This window comes from Pan paniscus, chromosome 16 (genome assembly GCF_029289425.2).
Source record: "Pan paniscus chromosome 16, NHGRI_mPanPan1-v2.0_pri, whole genome shotgun sequence".
Taxonomy (NCBI): Eukaryota; Metazoa; Chordata; class Mammalia; order Primates; family Hominidae; genus Pan; species Pan paniscus.
In genome coordinates, this window is record NC_073265.2 from 38,385,489 (window position 1) to 38,410,039 (window position 24,551).

Sequence of the window (24,551 nt, forward strand, 5' to 3'; positions counted from 1 at the left end):
AATAATGAGGATTACAAAATACACATGCATTGGTATAATGGAAATTATTATCTTATGAGTCATAAGATAAAGATTATTTCCTTCTCAGCTTTAAGTCATTACAAAGGGCAAGTTTATATCAAATTAAGAATAGTACCTGGAAACAAACACAAAAAGACAAGAATAGTTTTATAGTTATTTCTAAATCCAAATACAGGTAACACATTTCTTTATGAGATATTTATGAAAAATTCTGTTACAGTCTCATAAAAGCATAGGAGTGAAGAAAGGTATGCTGTGTATAATAAGTTACTCGAAAGCTCAAAAATACATTAACACAAGATGAATTTTTCAATAATCAAGAGTGGCTTTGTAATGTGCGCCCTCTGGAGGATAATTCCTTCCTCGTGTGAAGACCTGAGTCTGTCAGTCTTACAGATTTAAGACCTGGAATTCCATTCTGTTTAACATATGAAAATCACTTGGAACACTTCTTTTAGGGACAAGATGAAACTAGGTAGTAAATAAGTTTCATAATTATTCATTTACTTCTTAACCCTTGTAATCTAGGCTTGACTACAAAGAAACTGATCAAGCTAAAAAAAAGAGAAATTAGTAAAGAATGAATAAGCCAACCATACACAGAATGATGCTGTGACAGTGATGGCTTTAAACCTGGGTTTTGAAAGATAAAGGGAAGTTTGCCCGCTAGACAAAACAGGAGAGGATAAAGAGAATAGTACACGTAGTAACAGCATAAACAATGAAAGGTAACTATTTGTTGGAACATAAAAATCCTTATTGACTCTACCTTCAAAATAAATCTCAAATCTATCCACTCCCGAACCCCCTGCCTGCTACCACCCTACCCTACCCAACTACTTTCATCTCTCCACAAACTTTAACAGCCTTCTCATTCTCCTTTTTAAGTTCTAATATCCTCATGGTTAAGCAGGTGAAATAATTTTCACAAAATGTAAATTATCTTATTCCTCTCCTCAAAAATGGTTCCTATTCCTCTTAAAATCAAGAGCAAAATCAGCAAAACTTGACTCCTGTGTCCAACCTTATCTCCTATCAAGTTCTCCCTCATTCACTTTGCTGCAGCCATCCTGGCCTTAACTCAACAAGTGCCAAATTCTCCCACTTTTATGTGCTATTTCTATCTCTTTCCACCTCTACCTCTACCTCTCTTCATCTAGTTAACTACTGCGTATCATTTCAGATCTCAGCCTAAGGGTATTCTTTAGGGAAGACTTGGAGTAAAGAATCACAGCTATAAAACCTACTCTATGCCTTCGGAAATCAGCTCTTTTCTAATTGTTTTATTAAGTTGGAACAAATATAAACAGATTTACCATATATGATTTATCATACAACAACTAAAATAAAAACTTCACTTAACACTGTTGAATAAGATAGAGGAATAGCTTGCTGAACCAGAAAATTACTTTTTTTTGCAACCCAAACCTTCAGAATGCAGCCTTGAACCTGGAAGTAAAATGAAAAGTATTTCTGATTTACATTGATCACAAAGTAAAAATTCAGAGTCCATTTATTTTTGGTTTCTTGGCTCAAAACAAATTAGAAAAAACAATTAGGTCAGGTTTTGAGAAGAGGAAAGTAGAAGCTGAAAGGTATACATGACAACAGTAGGACTAGATTTTGGAGCTTCCCAGCAAATGAGAAACAGTATTTTAGAAAGGGAAGAGATTAACTTCAATTATCTGGAAATTACTGAACCAATTATAACATTGTTAAAAACAGGATCCTTGACATTTCCTGTCATATGTCACACAGTGTCTTGTCATTCAGTCACGGAATACTTATAATAAGAGTAGTTACCTGTAACTTCTGGGACCTGATAGATTTCAGATAGAGATTTCTAAACTTTAGATGTTACAACTCCAAAAAAAAAAAAAAAAAAAAAAATCATGATGACTGAGAAAAGATTTGATTCAGCCCTCTACGTTTTGTGACTACATTCTTTTGGTTTTTCATATCATACGGATTAAGAAATGGCATGTATAATGTTTTTGCATAACTGCAATTCAACTCTTAAACAAATGTTATTGCTAAAATATATAAATACATGAGAATCGGCACAACTGATGTTCTACTGATTGACTACAAATAGACAGTTCCTTGTTATGATCTGCAACGCCATGTTCGTAGGCTTGAACCAGCCATCATGACATCACTAACCCATCATTTGCACCCCACTGAATCAATTATCACAAGCTGTGCACTACTGCAAATTATTCTTCAGTTATTACACAGGCATAATTTTTCAAACTCATGTTTTGAAGTCTTTGGAAGAACAATTCTATTGTTTAGGTGCTTCTACTATTTATACTCAAAAATCATAATCTTTAATATATGCCAGCAATTAATTATTGCTCACACAAATCCAAATTAACAACCCTTCCCCTCAAGGTATTCATGGTCTATTAAGGAACAGATATGCAAACAAAACCGTAATATAATATAATATAAGCAATAACAGACACACATACTAAGTCCACTGGCATCTCAAAAAGGAGTAATCCACTACTTCTGAGTTAGAGGAAGGAAAAATATACCCAAGTCAGGTATAAAAGTATGAATAGGAATCGCCAGCAATGAGGAAGGGCAGCTGAAATAAAGCAATTAACATGCAAATGCAAGGAAGCTTGAAACAGTATGAATAGTTTGGGCTGAAGCACAGGATGTTATGTAAAGGGTTGATGAAAGATGAACTGGTATTGAACAGAGGAACAGGACAACAGAAGTCTTACAAGGAGATTAGATCCAATAAAGAGCATCTAAAAGATTTTACAAGGAAATAGTCAGATTTGTGTTTCTGGAAGCAATGAAGAGCCCATTGGATAATCTTAAAAGTCTGGCCAGGAGCTGTGAAGGCCTGATTCCAAGAAGCAGAATAAGGAGAAAAGTTAGGGGACACAATAAATGATGGAATAAACACAGAAGATGTTAAACAATGTTAAGGATGTAAAATAAAAGTGCCCATATGGGCACAAGATAAAGGAAAATAAAGTTATCCATAATGACTATCAAAGGCTTGGTAACACATGATGCCATTACACAGAATAGGAAATCTAGAAGTATTGAGTAAGTATTGCTAAACTGAATTAGTTACGTCAAATGAAAAAGAGATAATTTGTAAAAGTGTAAATGTTTTTTAACAGAAGAGAAAGTGAAATTTTAACTAGTATATAAAGAATGCTTTAAAAACAAATGAAGAGGTTAAGCAAATTATGAAAAATAATCAAGCACTTGTTTTACAAGAACAGTTGTAAAAGGGATTAAAAATAAAAAAAAACCCTAAAGTTCAATAATAGTTCCAACCTACTCATGTCCTGTTATTTCCCCCAAACAATTTGTGATCCATCCACACAACCAAAATCTACTCTTTCTCAAACATGCCACACAATTTTAAATCTCTGCTTTGGCATAAACTACTCTTTTTGCTAGAATTCTAAACCACTTTCCCTCCTAACAAACTTTCTGATTTTCTCCTAAGATACTCCCCTGCCCTAATACTGCTGGGAAATGTGTTCATCAACTCATCTTAGCATCACTCTTCTTAGCAAACTAAATTTTTTTTCTCAGTCATGCTTCCATATGACATGCATCTCTCTAACATAGAGCTTTGTATGTTAAAACAGTCCAAATTGTGAACTTCTCAGAAGCAGGAACTTTCTTATTCATCTGTGTATTCTGAGAGTCTGGGATATTACAAAACGCTTAGTAAGTGTTTGGTGAGTTAAAATAAAAGGTGGATAAACATTCCAAAATAACACAACACAGAGCAGCCAGGGTCAATTTTGACTATATCTGGAATGTCGCTACTGCTGAACAGGATCAGTTCCATAGCTCATTTACTTACTCTTGTATTTACCGCCAATAGAAGTCCTAAGAAATGTACTTTAGGAAAACAATACTCACCATTAACAATGCTTTCTGAGTCTTGTCTAACAGCTGTACCATATGTTGGCACACTAAGAGGTACAGGGCAGTTGTTTCATTATCCTTAAAAACCAGACACGATTCAAATCCTAGGTAGCCATTTATGGTTTACCTACTGATAAAGTTATCCATTTAAAAAAATTCACACAAGTTAATGGGTGCTGATTTGTTAACTATGGAGTAAATTAGAATTAAAAAACAAAACAAAACAAAAAAACTGTCCGCTGGGCACGGTGGCTCATGCCTGTAATCCCAGCACTTTGGGAGGCGGAGGCAGGTGGATCACCAGGAGCTCGAGACCAGCCTGACCAACATGGAGAAACCCTGTCTCTACTAAAATACAAAAAATTAGCCGGGCATGGTGGCGCATGCCTGTAATCCCAGCCACTTGGGAGGCTGAGGCATGAGAATCGCGCCACTGCACTCCAGCCTGGGCAACAGAGTAAGACTCTATCTCAAAAAAATAATAATAATAAAAATAAATAAATAAATAAATAAAACCATTGATAATTTATTTGCAGACATTTTTCTATATTTTTCCCACCTAACAAAATTGGAATAATATGGATTATACCGTCTTTGATATTTTCTGAACTTAACATTTATATTGAATACATGTTCACTATGTACATAGCACTGGCAATCGACCATCATCTTTCTACTGATCTTTTTATTAAAAGGATGACAAATACGAGAGTCTGTAAGAGATCCTGTAGCTAAGACTCATTTACCTCCCCACTGCACACAAAAAAATAGACAAATAAGTAAAAATGTAGAGCATTAAAACTGCTATACCATAAGAAATAATGGCAACATGGGTGGAGCTGGAGGCCATTTTTCCTACCCAACTAATGCAGGAACAGAAAACCAAATACTGCATGTTCTCTGTTATAAGTGGGAACTAAATGATGAGAACTCATTAACACAAAGAAGGGAACAGACACTAGGGCCTGCTTGAGAGAGAAGGGTGGGAGGAGGGAGAGCAGCAGAAAAAATAACTATTGGATACTTGGCTTAGTACCTGGGTGATGAAATAATCTGTGTAATAAACCCTTGTAATACGAACTTATCTATATAACTAACCTACACATGTACCCTTGAACCTAAAAGTTAAAAAAAATAAATAAAACTGCTATATATTAAGACAAGAAGAATAATACTAGTAAACATTTATCCCCTAATCCCAACTATGAGCTTGACTAGGGGAATATAATGAGGCTCACAGCTGGTCATATGGTCATATATTTAACCAAATGGAATTATTCTAACTTTTAGACAATGTTTTCCTTGTAATACATTTAAATAATTATATCCAAATATAGGCCAGGCGTGGTGGCTCACGTCTGTAATCTCAGCACTTTGGGAGGGCGAGGAAGGCCAATCACCAAAGGTCAGGAGTTTGAGACCAGCCTGGCCAACATGGTGAAACCCTGTCTCTACTAAAATATAAAAATTAGCCGGGCATGGTGGTGGGTGCCTGTGGTCCCAGCTATTCAGGAGGCTGAGGCAGGAGAATTGCTTGAACCCAGGAGGTGGAGGTTGCAGTGAGCCGAGATCATGCCACTGCACTCCAGCCTGGGCGAAAGAGCACAACTCTGTCTCAAAAAAAAAAAAAAATTATATTCAAATATATAATATCCTACATATAACAGGACTTACTAAAGACTAATTTTTGGAATAAAGTCAATTGGTCTTAAATTCTTTCTAAAAAGATTATTAGAAGTTTCACGGTAGAACGATTGGACTGCGGAATTAAAACAGTTAGCTTATCAATGGCCTTACCAACTTAATGAATGGCACTATGATTATTATTTAGTGTTACTGGATCAGCAAATAATCTATAAACCTGTAAAATTAGCATTGCATTAAATGTCATTTACTAGCACCATCACCTACCACAGATTACTATGTTTAGAAATGCCTGCTTCTGCCTCTAATGAAAATCAAACAGATCTTAGAACATACATGATCATGCATGTATGTTGAATTTCTTTTACATTCGTTTCTTCTTTTTTTTTTTTTTTAAATAACAAGTTTGTTTTATTTTAGATTCTTCTTGGGCAGAAATCATTATTTACTTTCTTGGGTAAAAATAGTACAGTTTTAGAAACAGACTTAATTTTTCAGGTGGTATCCTAACTACCTATTTCTACCAGATTGGGGAAGAACAAAGTGATTTAGGGTGTTAAAATATATCATTGGATGACCAATAAAGATATGCTGAGTTTCACTGTGGTCAGCAATACTCATTGCTCTTAGTTAACACTTAAACTAAAACGAGGTGATGACCAATTTTCCAAAAAACAATACATTTTTTATAAAAATAAATCTTGAGAAAGCAAGTCAATTATGCACATTTTTTAATACTAAGAAACAGAAAAAAAAGAAAAAAAGAAAATCCCAGACAAAATAACTATTTTAAAAAAAGAAAAACTCTTTTGGCAAAAGGTAAGCATGAAATGGTAACCTGCTTCATTAATCTTTTTTTTTTAAAATATATGATTTAAGGAAATGAAAAACAAATTACTAAATAAGTTTTATGACACCAAAAGTTTTAACTGTTAGTAAATTGATCATAAATAATTTTACAATTAGACACCTGATGAGAGACAGATGAGGGGAGGAAGAGCTATTTAATAGAACGCTAGGGGAAGAAAAACAAAAAACCCAACAGAAAACTCCAACATTTCATTTCATTATGTGGTAGTGCAAAATCTTACTTTAAGAAATAAAAAAGTTAAAACAAGGCTGGTTGTGGTGACTAACACCGGTAATCCCAGCACTTTGGAAGGCTGAGGAGGGGCAGATCACTTGAGGTCAGGAGTTCAAGACCAGTCTGACCAACATGGTGAAACCCCGCCTCTAATAAAAACACAAAAAATTAGTCAGGTGTGGTGGCAGGCACCTGTAATTCAGCTACTAAGGAGGCTGAGGCAGGAGAATCGCTCGAACCTGGGAGGCGGAGGTTGCAGTGAGCTGAGATTGTGCCACTGCACTCCAGCCTGGGCAACAGAGTGAGACTCTGTTTCAAAAAAAAAAGTTAAAGCAATTATATATTCAACTTCATTTTACTGCTCATGTAGCGTAGGCCCTAAAAGGCTGGGAAAACATGACCAAGTTAAAACACTGTATGTTTAATAAAAAATCTTGCAAAAGTTAATCAAGTACTTCATGGGACAAAAAGATTCTCACTGCTATTGCTACATTACATTCTCAAAGATGATCGTCAGCTTAATCACAGTGCTAATAAGTTATGTATCCAACAGACTATTGCTTAGGAAAGAGGTAAGCAGAAACACTTACAAACTAATAATACAAATGCAATTTCTCAAGAGATGACATACAGCTGGGCACGGTGGCACGTGCCAGTAGTCTCAGCTACTTAAGAGGCTGAGGCGGGATGATTGGTTGGGCTCAGGAGTTTGGGCCCAGCCTGAGTAACACAGCAAAATCCCATCTCTAAAAATATATACATGTGTAAATAAATAAAGAAGACATACAAATGGCCAACACATACATGAAAAAAAAAAAGCTCAATATCACTACCAAAGAAATGCAAATCAAAACCACAATTAGAATGGTTATTAATCAAAAAGACAAAAAATAATAGAATGCTGGCAAGAAAGTGGAGAAAACAGAACTCTTCTACACTTTTGATGGAGATGTAAATTAGTATAGCCATTATGGAGATTTCTCAAAAACTATAAGTAGAACTACCATAAGATCTTGCAATCCACTCCTGGGTTTATCCAAAGGAAAGAAAATCGGTCTATTAAAGGAATACCTGCACTCCATGTTCATTGCAGCATTATTCATAACAGCAAAGACAGGGAATCAACCTAAGTGTCCATCAATGGATAAACGGATGAAGAAAATGTGGTATATATACATAATGGAATATTATTTGACTATAAAAAAGAATGAAATTCTGTCAGTTTGCAGCAACATGGATCTGGAGATTTAGGTTAAGTGAAATAAGCCAGGCACAGAAAGACAAATATCACATGTTCTCACTCAGATGTGGGAGCAAAAGAAGTTGATTTCATGGTGGTAGAGAGTAGAATGATAGGAAGGGTGTTGTGGGGGGAAGAGGAGTGGGGAAGTAAGAGAAGTTGGTTAATGGTATGTACAAACCAACAGTTAGATAGAAGGAGTAAGTTCTAACGTTTGACAGCGGAGTAGGGTGACTATGGTTAAAACGTATTTTATATTTCAAAATATCTAGAAGAGATGACTTTAAATATTCCCTAGACACAGAAATGATAAAAACACAAGGTGATGGATATCCTAAATACCGACTGGATCACTACATATCCTGTGCATGTAACAAAACCCCCCATAAATATGTACAAAATACTATGAATCAATTAAAAAAATACAAGCACATATAAAAGAAACATTTTGATAACAAAACATCTGTAATATAAATAAACAGGTAATAAGTAAAAATGGACAGATACATATTCTTAATGAACTGAAGTCACTGCCTACAACTGGCTTGCACAAACTAAAATGTAAGGTAGAAACCATAACTATTAGCGAAACTACATTTAACTTTAAAAATTATAAAAATCTCTACTATGACTTTCAAATAATAGCGAGAATTTCCTTTCTCCCTTTTGCAAAGTGTGCCTTATTTTAAAATGCAAAAAACTGAAAATATATACGAAAAAGTTATAGACTAATTCAAAACAATGTATTAATATTTTGACAATCTCTGGCACTTAAAATGAGTCAGACGTCCCAAAACATCTATTTCGTAACTTTATGATAATGCAGCATCACCATAAAAGAACCATATGAAACACCCCCAAAATAAAGAAACACAGCAAAATTGACGTTAATTCTGGATCAAGATAATTTTCTGAGTTTCCACACGATGTTTTTGAATAGCAAACGTTATTCAAACTTGCAAATCCATTAATAAATGAAGCTTTGAATCTTTAAAAATCTGCATTCGGTCAGAAAAATTCGTTTATTTCTATGCTGTTGCTGTTTTAAACTTTGTATACTGGGAAATTTCTAAGGGAAAAGCCATGGGTTCAATTATCTTTCACCCGTCCTCCAAAAACACCACAAGCAAAACCTCCTCCCCAGCTTTTCTTTATAAAGAACTGAAAAAGTGGTTCGACTACGTTTTTTTCAGTTATCTTTGCTCTGAACTCTCCCCTACACACTTACCTCGGACCAAAACTGGCCCTGGCAAGACTATTTAAGCTATGTCTCCAGGAGACTCACAAGTTGCGTTTCGCAGTCAGGCCTGGGAGCAGTAAGGACACCCCCGTTTTCTGACTTCTCCTAGCATTTCGCACCCGCTCAGTTCCAGTGTGAAGAAGTGGGGGCCCGGAACGCTGGGCCCGAAAGGGCAAAGCCAGGGCCTACACCGCAGCATGGTCACCGAGGCGGCTGCGCGGTGGGGAGGCAGAAGACAGAGAACCGAACGCCTGGGACCAGGGGCATCCGTGTAAACCGAAGAGGCGCTCAGACTCGGAGGGCAAGGCCCGGGGCCCCCTTCGCTGCCTCCTTTGCCCTCCCTTCCCCCATGCTGGAGAAGCAGGGCCCGGGCCCAGTGCGGGAACGGGGAGGAGGTAAACCAGTCCTGTCACCGCACTGAGAGAGGCTGGAAACGGCACATGCTCTACGGGGAGAGGCCGCGGGCGCCCCGGCCCGGACCCCGAAAACAAGACACATCACCACCCTCAGAGTTCCATTCCCTGCGCCTCACCAGGTCGTAGTCCTCCTCATCATCGCACATGAAATCATCCTCCATGTCAGACATCTTGGCCGGGAGGGGGAGGAGAAATTGGAGACAACCTCCTCCCACAATCCTCCGCGGCTCAGAGGCGTCACTCTCAGCTTCTTTCCGCCTTCCAGTCCCTCTTAGAGGAGCTGTTTCCTGCCGGAACTAATTATCTCGACATGTAGCTGATTCGCTACGACTCCAAAAGAGACTGCACCGCCCCCCGTTTCCTCCGAAGCGGTTGGTGCTTTAGCAACTAAAGCTGGCAACTGGGACATCGTCAGGTGCTGCAGGTCTCAGCCGAAGGGCGTCGGAAACTGCGCTCGCACCGAGCAGTTTCCAGCCTCCTGGGTAAGGGAGCAGTCTCCTCCCTTGCTTGGGACTCTGGACGCATCTCATTCCGGTGAAAGTAAGGGACAGCTTAGGAGCAGAAGCCTTTCGCGGAGAAAAGGCTGACATGCCCGTCCTATATGACAGGTATTATTTCTGCTATCATTGTACGTGTGCATTTAGCCCACACATTGCGGTGGGTGTTCCTAAGATACTTGGAGTACTTTTCAGCAACACAGTTTACACTTAATGCTTGTTATATTTGTAGTTGACAAAACAATTCTATGGATATCCTAAATTAGGTATGCAGCTATCAGTTGAGTTGCCTTGAATCTTACTCAGTTGTTCAACGAGTTGTAAACTGACCTTTACAGCCCTTGGGACCAAATTAAGGTAACAACGACTGGTTTTTAAAAAATACATTGCTGTGAACCTGAGGGCATCATGTTGTAAGGAGATGGGGGCTGCGGTGACTCGCGGGATCAGGAATTTCAAGAGAACCGAGCGGAAAGGGAAATCCGCAACATGAAGCCCTCTCTCGCTCCCAGGCACCCGTCTACCAGCAGCCTCCTGCCAGAGCAGATTAGTCTCTATCCAGAAATTAAGGGAGAGATTGCTCGTAAAGATGACAAGCTGCTGTCATTTCTAAAATATGTGTATGTTGATTCCAAAGATCCTGTGTCTTCCGTGCAGCTGAAAGCTGCTGAAACACGTCAGGAGCCAAAGAAATTCAGATTGCCGAAAGGCCATCGCTTTGATATGATAAATATTAAGAGCATTCCCAAAGGCAAAATTTCCACTGTAGAAGCATTGACACTTTTCAATAATCATAAACTTTATCCAGAAACATGAACTGCTGAGAAAATAGCGCAAGAATATCATTTAGAACAGAAAGATGTGAATTCCCTTCTTAAATATTTTGTTACTTTTGAAGTCAAAATCTTCCCTCCTGAAGACAAGAAAGCAATACAATCAAAATGAAGAAAATCACAAAAATTTCCTATGTGTACTCCTCATCCCTCATCCTGTATATTTTCTTATTTTTGCATATTAAATTATGTTAATTACCAAGTGTTTAATGCTCTCATTGTGAGAGCATCCTCTTAATATTTATTGAGCTCCCTGAATTTTCAAGATTGCCATAGACTGTATTTTGTTTTCTTTTAATTTGGTTTAGGCATATTTCATATGTACATGTTAGCATGACTAATCAGCACATCTGTACCTTTATTATAAGTAAAAGAGTTAATTTGTTATTTTAGACACATCATACCAACTTTTAAATTGGTCATATGACCCCTTGGGAAGTGTCCTGAATCCCTCATTTAAGTTTTCCTATCCAATTTAGGTGTTTAGTTCATTCTTCATATGTGATAGTGAAAGTAAAAGCTTTCCTGACTCTTAAGACTGACATTTTCTTGCTAGGGAAAGAGACTCGATAGTAAGGTAGACTAACAGTATTTCCCAAATAAAGGCACATAGGAGAAAATAAAGAATCAATAAAATCTAATTAAAATTACTACCCCAGGGAATAAGAAGTATTGAGGATTTATTTTATTTTGAATTGGTTTTAAGTATGGAATAATTGTCTTTACAGTTATAAAAAGTAATTAGTGGTGTTTACGAAATGTTGGGAATTTCTGCTTCGACAAATAGTTAAGTCCCATGGCCTTCAGAGAGAGAGGCAGTAGTAGAAACTTTCGAAAAAGTAACATTTCTCTGGATTTAACATGGAACTAGAAAAATTTAAAGAATAATTAAATTAAAAAACCATGGTAAATGAAATTTGGTGATTATATATAGTTTTGGAAGTTAATGCTAGTTGAGAGAAGAGAGAAAAAATAGCAAGTAGAAGCAGAGAACAGGATCATTGGAAGGGACCTGAGAAATTGCTGCTTTATCCATTTTAGTGAACTTATTAGCACGGCATGTACCAGTACTAGGATCTTGAGTAAGAGTGTGTGAGTTTAGCTCTGCCTAATATATTACTACTTATGGGATCTTTGGGAGACTATGTCCTCTTTGAGATTGAATTTCTTCTATAAAATGAGCATAATGCTACCTTACTTAAATTTAAGGGTTATCATGAAGATAAATAGTAAAGGACTACAAAAGACCAAGGAAATAATGAATTTTTTTTTTGTAGTGGAGAAACGCCTGGGGAGAATATATGACCTAAGGTTTCTGTAGTTTATGACCTAACCAGGCCCAGAACTTAGTTTTTCAAATCCTAGTAGTGTGTTTTTTCTGATGTGCCAAAAAGCAGCACACCTCAGAGAAGGGAATAAGTGTGAATTGTGGGTATATTGGGGTTATCAGTGTGCTTCTGAGGGAAGATAGGCATCACTACTTCCCAGAGATGCCCCTGGAAATGATACAGAAAATGCTAAAGAATTCAACAAGATGACGGAATGAGGCATTTGTAGTAATGCCGAGAACAGAAAAATGAACTAAGTGGAAAATTTGTAAGCATGTCTTTGAATGTAGATTGGTTAGGTGAACAAACTACCTAGTTTATTTTTAGTTCAGTACAATAATTGTTTTAAGAAAACATGAAATAACTACTCAATATAAAATGCATTTTAAAACTCCTGTAAATCAGTCAAAACTTTATTCCATTTGTCATAATGGTAACTAGTTGAGTCACTAATACTAGTACACTCTTATTTCTGAGCCATCTTTATTCATATCTACATTGTGTGGTTAGGCAGCTGTTATGTGGTATCACATGATAAAAGATTTCTTCCCATACCATTAAAAAAATACTATTACACAAAATCATTGGCAGAATTCAAAATAAAGAAAAAAATGAAATAAAGGGGAAAAACTGCTTTTCAAATAGGTAGCATTTTCCACGTAAACTTCCAGATCTGTCCACGTGACTCCACAAATGGTTATGTAGTTAAGCATATAGATTTGGATTATTTTTGCATCTGTGTAGCAGCATAGGTCAATATTTGGTTGTTTGTTTATATTTAGAGACAAGATCTTGCTCTGTCACCCAGGCTGGAGTGCAGTGGCACCATCATAGCTTACTGCAGCCTCGAACTCCTTGGTTTAAGTGACCTTCCCATCTCAGCCTCCTCAGTGGCTAGGACTTCAGGTACATGCCACCATTCCTGACTAATTTAAAATATTTTTTTTGTAGAGACAGGGGTCTCACCATGTTGCCCAGGCTGGTCTTGCAATCCTCCCACCTCAACCTTCCAAAGCACTGGTATTACAGGTGTGAACCACATTGCCCAGTCTTAAAATATATTCCTAATAATAATTATTTTAGTGGCTGTGTAATAATCCCTCGTTGAATGTACCAGTGCACCATAATTCATGCCATTATTGTTATACATTCAGAGTATTGCAGAAATAACACTATTTTAAGCAATTCTGCAGTGAATATCTTTGAAATTTTATTCTTTAAAAAATAATTCCGGCTGGCACGGTGGCTCACGCCTGTAATCCCAGCACTTTGGGAAGCCGAGGCAGACGGACCACCTGAGGTCAGGAGGTTGAGACCAGCCTGGCCAGCGTGGCAAAACCCTGTCTCTGCTAAAAATACAAAAAAAAAATTATCCAGGCATGGTGGCAGGTGCCTGTAATTCCAGCTACTCAGGAGGCTGAGGCAGGAGAATCTTTTGAACCAGGGAGGTAGAGGTTGCAGTGAGCCGAGATCGCACCATTGCACTCCAGCCTGGGCGACAGAGCAAGACTCTGTCTCAAAAAAAAAAAAAAATAAAATAAAATAAATAATTCCAAGAAGAGAAATTACAGGCTTGATTCTTTTTTAGTAATTACTTGAATTGACACCTTTTTGGTCATAGTTCTTTTAAGTTATATTTGTGACAATAATGTGTTCTCACCTATACATACAAATGTTTTTCCCTAACAGTCTTCTTCTCAATATTTTATTATGATAAATTTCAAGCATACATAAAATTGAAAGAATAGTACAGTGGACATGTATATACCCATTATCAGCTTTGATTGTATGTATGTGTGTGTTCCCTGTATCAGTTGAAAGGATTCGGATATCATGACACATCACCCCTAAATGCAGCTATGTCTGTTTCCTAAAAATAAGAACATTCTCCTATGTAATCACATCATTATTACATATAAGATTAATAATACTGGCCAGGCACGGTGGCTCGTGCCTGTAAACCCAGCACTTTGGGAGGCTGAGGTAGGTGGATCACCTGAGGTTAGGAGTTTGAGACCAGCCTGGCCAACATGGAGAAATCCTGTCTCTACTAAAAATACAAAAATTATCCAGGCATGGTGGCACATGCCTGTAATCTCAGATACTCAGGAAACCTTAGGCAGGAGAATTGCTTGCATCTGGGAGGTCGGGGTTGCAGTGAGCCAAGATTGCGCCACTGTACTCCAGCCTGGGCGACAGAGTGAGAGTTTGTCTCAAAAAAGAAAAAAAAAGATTAATAATAATTCCCTATCATTCAATATCCAGTCTATATTCAAAATTACCATATTAAATGTATAACTTAGAATTGGAAGAGCCTTTAATGATATCACTTTACAGTATAAGGCTTCCCAAATCCCACAGTAGAGATTCTGATTCAGTAGTTCTGAGTGGCATTCAGAAACCTATACTTGTAACTTTACAACAAAACAAACCTCCCTGTGCCTGGGATGAGTATACATCCCAGTTTTCCTGGGACTGATCTCGTTTACTACTGTTGACCCATCATAATAGTAATAGTACCCAGGCCGGGTGCGGTGGCTCACACCTGGAATCCTAGCACTTTGGGAGGCCGAGGTGGGTGGATCACGAGGTCAAGAGATCGAGACCATCCTGGCGAACATGGTGAAACCCCGTCTCTACTAAAAATACAAAATACAAAAATTAGCTGGGTGTGGTGGTGTGCGCCTGTAGTCCCAGCTACCTGATGCTGAGGCAGGAGAATCGCTTGAACCGGGGAGGTGGAGGCGGAGGTTGCAGTGAGCTGAGATCGTGCCACTGCACTCTAGCCTGGTGATAGAGTGAGACTCCATCTCAAAAAAAAAAAAAATTAATAGCACCCATCACTTTCAGAAGTTAGACAGTAAATCACATGGTTACTCTACTTTTAATTGTTCAAAAGAGAAAATAGGATCCCGAGGTAGTTAAGAGGTTTATTTGCTCAGAGTAATCAAAGTTTCATAGTTTTACTTTGTACTCAAGATAGCAGTTGCAAAATGGATAATATGCTTAACAAATGCATACTGATCACATATATGAAACTGCATGTTGATTTACATTTAAATATATTACATAATTTGCTGCTTTTAAATGTAATGCCTTATTCCTACAATGGGAAAATAAGTACGCAAATAAGCTGATAAGTAGGAAGACTGGGTGAACGGCAGCTAAATTTTGAGTATAATTTCCTTGGCCATGACCAAATTTATTAAGTCTAGTCTGGAAATTTACTAACAGCAGTTGAAAAGGTCTTCACTGTGCTGAGCATGCTGCTTGAGTACACAGGTGCTAATAAGTGCTAGTTGGATAAATAAAAATGTTAATAGATTAATCTTTCTGTATCACACATCAAAATATTTTTCTCTCCTTAAAAATCCATGTAAATATGACCTTATTCACATAGCCTATCCTGAATACTTTATACCGTTAAGATACTCTCTTTTATTTTTTCTTGACATTAATTTTATTCAATGGTAAATAATAGAAAATTGTAATTTTAACAGAGTGTATTTGTGTGACATGCTGCCATTGTTGAAAGTGGATCCTATGTTTTTAAAACATATTTTCATAAAATGGCATTATTGAGGTATTATTCAGTAGCTTCATTTACCTCAATAAGGTAAATTAAGCTGCACATACTTAAAGTATAAAATTTATTTATTTATTTTATTTTATTTTTTGAGATGGAGTCTTGCTTTGTTGCCCAGTCTAGAGTGCAGTGGCATGATCTCGGCTCACTACAACCTCCACCTCCTGGGTTCAAGCGATTCTCCTGCCTCAGCCTCCCTAGAAGCTGGAATTACAGGTACTCACCACCACGCCCAGCTAATTTTTGTGTTTGTAGTAGTGATGAGGTTTCGCCATGTTGGCCAGGCTGGTCTCGAACTCCTGACCTCAGGTGATCCACTCGCCTTGGCCTCCCAAAGTGCTGGGACTACAGGCATGAGCCACCACTCCCAGCCTTAAAGTATAAAATTTAATGAACTTTGACATATGTATACACCTGTGAAACTATCACGACACAAGATATTGAACATATTATCACTGCAAAATTTCCTCTCAGATTCCTTGCAGAAATTTCTCTCCTCCCCCCTTAACTTTTCCCAGGTAACTGCTGATCTACTTTTTGTCACTATAGATTAGTTTACATTTTCAGGAATTTTATATAAATGGAATCATGCAATATGTACTCTCATTTTCCTGGTTTCTTTCACTTAGTATAATTATGTTGAGATTTGTCCAGGTTGTTGCATGTATCAGTTGGTTGTTTCTTTTTATTGCTGAATATTCATTACATGGATATATTACAATTCATCTTACCCATTTATCTGTTGATAGATATTTTAAGTTTTTTTCAGTTTGTGGCTAATATAAATGAAGCTGCTAAGAACATTTGTGCACAAGTTTTTGTGTGGACGTATGTTTTGTTTCTCTTGGGTAATTTATGGTAGACAGACTCTGGTGGCTACCCATTATCTATTTCCTTGAATAATTCTTTGCTTTTTGAGCGTGAGTGGGATCTGTGACTTGCTTCTAACTAAGATACAGCAAAGGTGATATACATGATTATATATACATGATTACATTATACAAGATTGTTAAGTCAATCCTGACAGGAAAGATGATCTCCTGTGCTGGCTTTGAGGAAGGCAAGTGCCCATGTTGGGAAGGACAACACAACAGGGAGCTGATGGTGGCGTCTGGTTAGCAGCTAGCCAAAAAATAAAAAATATGGTCTTAGTCTGACAGCCCACAAGGAACTGAATGCTGCTAACAGCCATGTGCTCTTGGAAGTGAATCCTTCCCCAGTTGAGCCTCAAATAAGCCTTTGTGAGACCTTAAAACAGGATAGAAAATTGTGAGATAATAAATGTGTATTTATTTATACTACTACATTTGTAGTAATATTGTTACACAGAATAGATGTGAATGCAGTTAGTAAATATCTTGTAGTGAAATGGTTGAGTCATATGGTAGGTATATATTTAACTTTTTAAGAAACTCTCAAATTGTTTTCCTAAGTGGTTTTACCATTTTGCATATCCAACAGCAGTGCATAAGAGTTCTAGTTGCTCCACATCCTTGCCAACATTTAGTGTGGTCAATCTTTTTAACTTTAGCTACTCTAGCAGGAATGTAGCAGTATACTATTGTAGTTTTAATTTGCATTTACTTAATAACTAATGTTGAACATTTTTTGTGTGCTTATTTGTCATCCATGTATCTTCTTTGGTGAAATGTTTTTAAATATATTTTGCCTATTTTTTAAACTGGGTTGTTTATCTTATTACTGTTGAGTTGTAAGAGTTCTTTATGCTTTTTGTGTTGTATTCATCTTTGTCATACCTAAGGGCACTGAGATTTTCACTTATGTTTTTTTCTGGAAGTTTTATATAGTTTTACCTCTTACATTTAGGTCTGCGATCCATTTCCAATTTAATTTTCGTGTATAGTGTGAATGAATGTGGAGGTTCATTAGTTTGCATATGGATATCAAATTGTTCCAGCATCATTTGTTGAAAAGACACACTTTTTCAATTGAGTTGTCTTGGCACCTTTGTCAAAAATCCAATGACAGTTTAATTGTCAGCATAATTTGATCCTTTTAAAATATATTTTTCATAATTGTATGCTACCTTGTATTACAATTATTTCCATTTATTCATTATTAAACAGAAAGCTCCTTGAGGACACAACTGTCTTTCTTACTTCTGAATTCTCTGAAATGCAGCATATGCCTTGCTTATAGAAGATTCTCAATGAAAATGTGATGTGTTTAAGTAAACTTTAGCATTCATGACTCTTCACAGGCCTTGGCTGAGTCATACCAAACAGGTTTATGATTTGGCATCCTTTCAGACCAATCATCTTAAAAATTTTTTTTTACTATATTAATTTGGGGAGACTGAACACTGTGTGTTAGAAGAGCAGAAAAAGAGGACTCCTTTTGTATTAGTAAAGTTCTGGAAAGAAAACTCGTGGCATACTCAGGGAAGTTAACTGAAAATTTAATTAAGGGACTATTTATAGAGATGGAGGCAGGGTTAAGGGAACCAACAACTACTTATACTAAGCCTTCAGAATGCTCCAGACTGCAATTATATCTTTCATCTCTATAGTTGACATAGGAGGAATATGCTAATACAGTATGATTAAGCATTGAAGGGGTTCAGAATATGCCACCCCAAAATATGCTACTTTGGCCTAAGTATTATTTTGAGCCGAAGCCAATTGACAACCAGTAGATGCAGTTATGTCAGTCACTGGAGAGCGTTAGCAAATGTATTCCAAAAAAAAAAAAATTGCTTAAGATAATAACCACAATCAGCTCCTCATTGAGGTGGGCAACATTGGATGGTTATGACAAGGTGAGGAAAGAATTGTCTAGTTTGAAGATTCTTGGTACTATATTTAGTTTCTAGGTGAAGAAATAAAAAGGAAGGCTGGGCATGGTGGCTCACGCCTGTAATCCCAGCACTTTGGGAGGCCAAGGCAGGTGGATCACCTGAGGTCAGGAGTTCAAGATCAGCCTGGCCAACATGGTAAAACCCCATCTCTACTAATCATACAAAAATTAGCTGAGCGTGGTGGCGCATGCCTGTAATCCCAGATGCTCTGGAGGCTGAGGCAGGAGAATCGCTTGAACCCAGCAGGCGGAGGTTGCATTGAGCCGAGATCATGCCATTGCACTCAGCCTGGATGACAAGAGCAAAACTCCGTCTCAAAAAAAAAAAAAAAAAAAAAAGAAATAAAAAGGAAAAAACAAAATATAGTTTTAAATTGGGGCAATTTATCTGTAATTTGGTCAGGCTAATGTACACTGTAAGCTTGAAATGCAAACTTCTAATTTCAGAGTCTAAATTTTTGTCTCTCAGATTTCATTTTGATGATGGAATGTATACTAGATGCAGAGTTTGCATCAATTTTTGTAATATATTCATTTATTTACTTAACTAATTTTAATTTGCCATAATAGCAGGAGCTTTTTGTTTATGTTTATTGTTGTATCCCCAGTGCCTAGAATAGTGCTTAGAACATAGTAGCACAGAGAAACATTTGTTAAATGAATGAATGAATGATAGAATAATGGATGAAACATGGAATATGAATTTTAGTGGAGGTGACAGGTAATAAGTATAAAAATCAATAAATAATGTAATTTCAGATGGCCTTAAAGACAGCAAACCAGATTTAGGTGATAGAGAATAACTGGAGAGAATGTTGGGATGGTTTTTAAAATCTTCATAATAACCCTATGAAGTAGGTATTTTTATCTCCCTTTTTTAGAAGAGGAATTTCAGACTTGCCTAGGGTCACAAAGTAGTGGAACCACGCTAATCCGGTTTCATTAATTTATTCCTTCATTAAACATTCCTTGAGTGCCTGCTCAACACTGAGCCAGAGTCTATAAAATCAGAGTAAAACAGTCTTTGCCTTCAGGGAGCTTATAATCTAGCTCTGTGCTGTCTAATATAGCAGCCACTTGTTTCTCATCATAATTGAGATATGCTGTAATTGAGATATGCTGGATTTTGGAGACTTATTTAAAAAAGTAAAATGTCAATAATTTAAAATATTATATTTAAAATGATATTTTGGTGTATTAGATAAAATATATTATTAAATTTAACATTTCTTTTTATTGTTTTGAAAGTGGCTTCTAGAAAATTTAAAATGACATGTTTGACTTGCATTGTAGATTCTGATTCAGTAGGTCTGGGCCCAAGATAATGTATTTCTTTTTTTTTTTTTTTTATTGAGACGGAGTCTTGCTCTGTCACCCAGGCTGGAGTGCAGTGGTGCCATCTCCTCTCACTGCAAGCTCCTCCTCCCAGGTTCACGCCATTCTCCTGCCTCAGCCTCCGGAGTAGCTGGGACTACAGGCGCCCACGACCACGCCCAGCTAATTTTTTGTATTTTTAGTAGAGATGGGGTTTCACTGTGTTAGCCAGGATGGTCTCGATCTCCCGACCTTGTGATCTGCCCGCCTCGGCCTCCCAAAGTGCTGGAATTACAGGCGTGAGCCACCGCGCCCGGCCCAAGATAATGTATTTCTAAAAACTTTCAAGTGATGCTGATGCTGCTGTTCTGAGGACCACACTTTGAGTAGAAAAATTTAGACTAGACAGAAAACAAGTAATTAGAGTACTGATGTGATGCTTTGTATGACTGGGCAAGCAGAGGGTGCTTAGAGTCTTCATTTTGTTTTGCTTTGTTTTTCACTCTGCAAAACAATCTATGTTCGGTTAAAGCATTTTTGCACGATTTTTATTTCCTCCATAACTACATAAACATAGATTTCTCTGATTCATGAGTTTATCTTTTGCCATTTAATGATTATATACACTAGAGAGCAGTATCTATTTTATGAACAGAAGAATAAGGGGCCGGGTGCAGTAGCTCACGCCTGTAATCTCAGCACTTTGGGAGGCCGAGGCAGGTGGATGGCCTCAGTTCAGGAGTTTGAGACCAGCCTGGCCAACATGTTGAAACCCCATCTCTACTAAAAATACAAAAAATAAGTGGCAGGCACCTGTAATCCCAGCTACTCGGGAGGCTGAGGCAGGAGAATCACTTGAACCCGGAAGGCGGAGGTTGCAGTGAGCCGAGATCGCGCCATTGCACTCCAGCCTGGGCAACAAGAGCGAGACTTGGTCTCAACAACAACAACAAAAAAGAAGGAATGTAACATCATTATAAAGAAGACATAAACAAGTATTACATATTATTTACTATAATGAGAAAATATCCAAAATAGGTCACTGAAGTAGATTCTCCCAATTGTGAACAATAGTTTTTATTGTAAGTCAAAATAGGAAATATTTTCCAGAGGTTGCACAAACAGATTAAACCACAGAAATAACATTATTTCAGATAAATGGTCAATCCCTCTGTGGTCTTAGACATTTAATTTTGGGTAGAGAACATGGAAAACTTCCTGAAGGAAGTGATTTCTAAGCTGAGAAACATCAATAGGCACTAGCCAGGTCTGTAAGTCTCTAACACCCATGCTTTAACTCATATTTTGGATCAAGTTTTTGTTTTCTTTCATTTTAGTGTTTGTTTTGTTTTTGTTTAGTTTGCTATAATATTTTATCTGAATGGAGACTAATATCCTTTGAGGAGAAACAATTTCAAGTTTATTAATTAGGTTTCTGTTTAAGACTCCATCATAATATACCATTTATTAGTTTATAATTCAGATTCTAAACCTATTGTAAGAGTGCCTACTTGCAAAAAGCAAAGAACCAAGAGGTTCAGGATTTGTGAAAATAAAAATACTGTAAAATATAAATGTTTAAATATTTTCTTTTCTTTTTTTTTGAGATGGAGTTTCGCTCTTGGTTGCCCAGGCTGGAGTGCAATGGCGTGATTTTGGCTTACTCAGTCTCCATCTCCTGGGTTCAAGCGATTCTCCCACCTCAGCCTCCCAAGCTGCTGGGATTACAGGCGCCCGCCACCACACCTGGCTATATTTTTGTAGTTTTAGTAGAGATGGGGTTTCACCATGTTGGCCAGGCCATTCTCGAACTCCTGACCTCAGGTGATCTGCCCACCTTGGCCTCCCAAAGTGCTGGGATTATAGGCATGAGCCACTACGCCCAGCCAAATGTTTAAATGTTTTCACTATTAGATATGTCTAATAAGAACTAAAGGAATATCTTCTTGAAATTGAAAAGGAAATAATATTTTTCTATCCCATAAGGATTGTTGGAAAGGTTTAAAGAGACAATAATATACGCAAAGTGCTTACTTAGCAAGATGCCTAGTATAAGGAAGGTAGTATAAGAAAGTAATGTTTTGTTTTTGGTGTCCATTTGGGGTTTTCTAGTAGTTTGGACAGGTTATTTTAAGAGTAATCCTTTATGAAAATTATAATGTACACATTTTATTTTGGGACAAGGATTCTAATCATTTCAATAATTTATTTTTAAGCACAGTTTACTGGGGTCTCAACAAAAGTCACATATTCAGAAGTAGTATGGCCTCTAGGCTAGGAGTCTAGAGACCTAGGTTTTAGTTCTAGCTCTGTTAATCCTGTTTTACTTTGTGCCAATCATTTCAAAAAAGGATGCTTTACTAATTGCTCTGTAAGGTGCTTTCTAGTCTGCATCGGTTTTGTTGAGACTGCAATAGCAATGTATTCAAGGTCCAAACTAATGATTTGCCATCTGGTTTCATTTAGCAAAGTTAATGTTTGGTCATCAAGTACATATTCAGTAGGAAGTATTCTTTTTTGAAACAGTTTCTACAGTCATTTTTTTTAACCCTGTATAAAATGAGTTTATTTTGGACTGTTAAAAAAATTCAAAACTTTAAAATTTGTTATTTTTCAACTAATGCAAAAGAATATATTAGAAATATCTGAATAAAAAATGATTCTGGGCTGCGCATGGTGGCTCACACCTTTAATCCCAGAATTTTGGAAGGCCGAGGTGGGCTGATCACCTGAGGTCAGGAGCTCGAGACCAGCCTGCCCAGCATGGTGAAACCCCGTCTTTACTAAAAATACAAAAATTAGCTGGTGTGGTGGCGGCTGCCTGTATTCCCAGCTACTTGGGAGGCTGAGACAGGAGAATCGTTTGAACCCGGGAGGTGGAGGTTGTAGTGAACAGAGATCATGCCATTGCACTCCAGCCTGGGCAACAAAGAGCGAAACTCCATCTAAAAAAAAAAAAAAAGATTCTGTTCTTTTCTGTATTTACTGATGTCCCTAAACATTTTACATTTTTTTTAAAATTTAGGTTATCTCCCTATTAAAACTATTTACAAGTGACAGTGATGACTCCTGTTACTCAAAATTAAACCAAAATGAACATCAAACTGGGATTTATTGGGGCCCAGAAACAAGAAGATATAATTCATTCATTTGAAAATGATAAAGAGGGACTGAAATAATAGTGAGAAAGCTGCCCTGAGACCAGAGTAACTTTGTTTCTTTGATGTATCATTTACAGTAATAACCCAACGGGGTGCCAAGGGGCTGCCACTCTTTGGCTATGCTTTATTGTCCATTCACACTTTGTCTCCATGTTTCCTTCCCCCTTCCTCCTGTATACATGTATACAGAAGAGGGAAGGAAACATGGAGACAAAGTATGCATATACATATAGAAATTCTGGAGCAGTAACTTACTGATGTATACAACTTATCAAATCTCTCTGAGTTATGCTACTACCCCTAGTGTGTTGGGCATGTTGGCTCAAACTTCCTTAATCAGGAAACTTTGGAATGGGTTTATTGCTAGCTGTCTTTGCTTGGGTTTAATCTCAATATTTCTGAGGTGCAAAGTGCACTAGATTGAGAGTTAATAGATCTGAATTTTAATTCCAGTTTTGTTCCCAATGATCACTGTGACCTCAGGCACATCATTTCACCTTTCGTCGTTCATTCAGTTTATCTTACCTATTCATTAAAAACCAATCTGCCTGCCCCCAGTTGCTTTCTAGTGGTAGTGATGATGGAGGTGGTGAGAGACACAATAAATACATAAGCAAATAGGAGAACTATGAAGGAAGGAAAAGTTAGTGATGTACTAGGGATAGTGTACTTTTGATAGGGCATCTAGGATTTCTCTAGATAAGTGAAAAATGAAGAGGTTTAACTGGATGCTAAGGGGTCTTGCACATTAAAAGGCATGTGTTTCCATCTTTTCACTACTGTGTTCTAGGAAGGCCCACCAATGCCTCTAACCTGTAAATAAATGCAAATCTATTTAAATCAAGTGATACATCAATTTTATGTTGCTTGATTTGGAAGTAATCCGCAAAGAAGCAATAGCTAAACATTTTAGTGTTGTTTGGGGAGTAGCTGCTGAACAATAAAGACCAAAACCATAACTAAAAAACAAACAAACAAACAAACAAACAAAAAAACACAGCCCGAGACAGATCAGAAACTAGGTGTATGTAGGGCGCCAGGTTATGACACTGTTCTCTGACATCCACAGGGCGCAAAAAGAAAACCTCACTAGTCAGCTTCGCACGTGCTCTGCGCAGGGGCTCCTGCGAGGCCCTAGTCCCTCCCTGGGAGCTAAGAGCAGGACGGAGGCTGTACCTGACTGCTGCTTGGAGGGAACCCTGGCTGAGTCCAGGGAGGAGGAGCCAGAGGCGGGGCCGATTGGAAGCAGCCACCTCAGCGAAGCTGCAGGATTTCCGCAGGGCGGGAGCTGTTTATCTCCCGGAAGAAAACGGCTCCTGTCACAGAAGTCTCGTGATTGCTCTGGGAGCTTTGCTTAGACACTTGAAACTACAGAAGAAAGAAGGATCTAGCGAAATATGGCTACAGAGAGCCCTGCTACGCGTCGGGTCCAGGTGGCAGAACATCCCAGGTGGGGGA

General features: G+C 37.6%; 2 protein-coding genes and 1 pseudogene across 11 annotated transcripts in view; 2 read left to right on the top strand and 1 right to left on the bottom strand.

The window, feature by feature from the left end:
- COPS2 (COP9 signalosome subunit 2) overlaps positions 1–9,799 on the bottom strand; it is a 29,606-nt gene extending 19,807 nt beyond the window's left edge. For both annotated transcript variants that reach the window (XM_003831492.5, XM_003831493.5), the window contains exon 1: positions 9,674–9,799. In XM_003831492.5, coding sequence (XP_003831540.1) covers positions 9,674–9,727 — 54 coding nt within the window. In that variant the 5' untranslated portion in view covers positions 9,728–9,799. The remainder of the gene's footprint in view (positions 1–9,673) is intronic.
- Positions 9,800–9,813: 14 nt separating this feature from the next.
- The window catches only part of GALK2 (galactokinase 2), a 175,114-nt gene continuing 160,376 nt past the window's right edge, over positions 9,814–24,551 (top strand). For 3 of the 9 annotated variants that reach the window (XM_055098564.2, XM_063596632.1, XM_055098570.2), the window contains exon 1: positions 15,896–16,017. In XM_055098564.2, coding sequence (XP_054954539.2) covers positions 15,896–16,017 — 122 coding nt within the window. Of the gene's footprint in view, positions 10,166–13,100; positions 13,122–15,895; positions 16,018–22,378; positions 24,544–24,551 lie in introns of those variants that run through there. The other 6 variants (XM_003831495.7, XM_008956852.6, XM_063596633.1 and 3 more) reach the window with 4 other exon arrangements.
- LOC103783821 (NADH dehydrogenase [ubiquinone] 1 alpha subcomplex assembly factor 4-like) lies at positions 10,476–11,059 on the top strand (annotated as a pseudogene).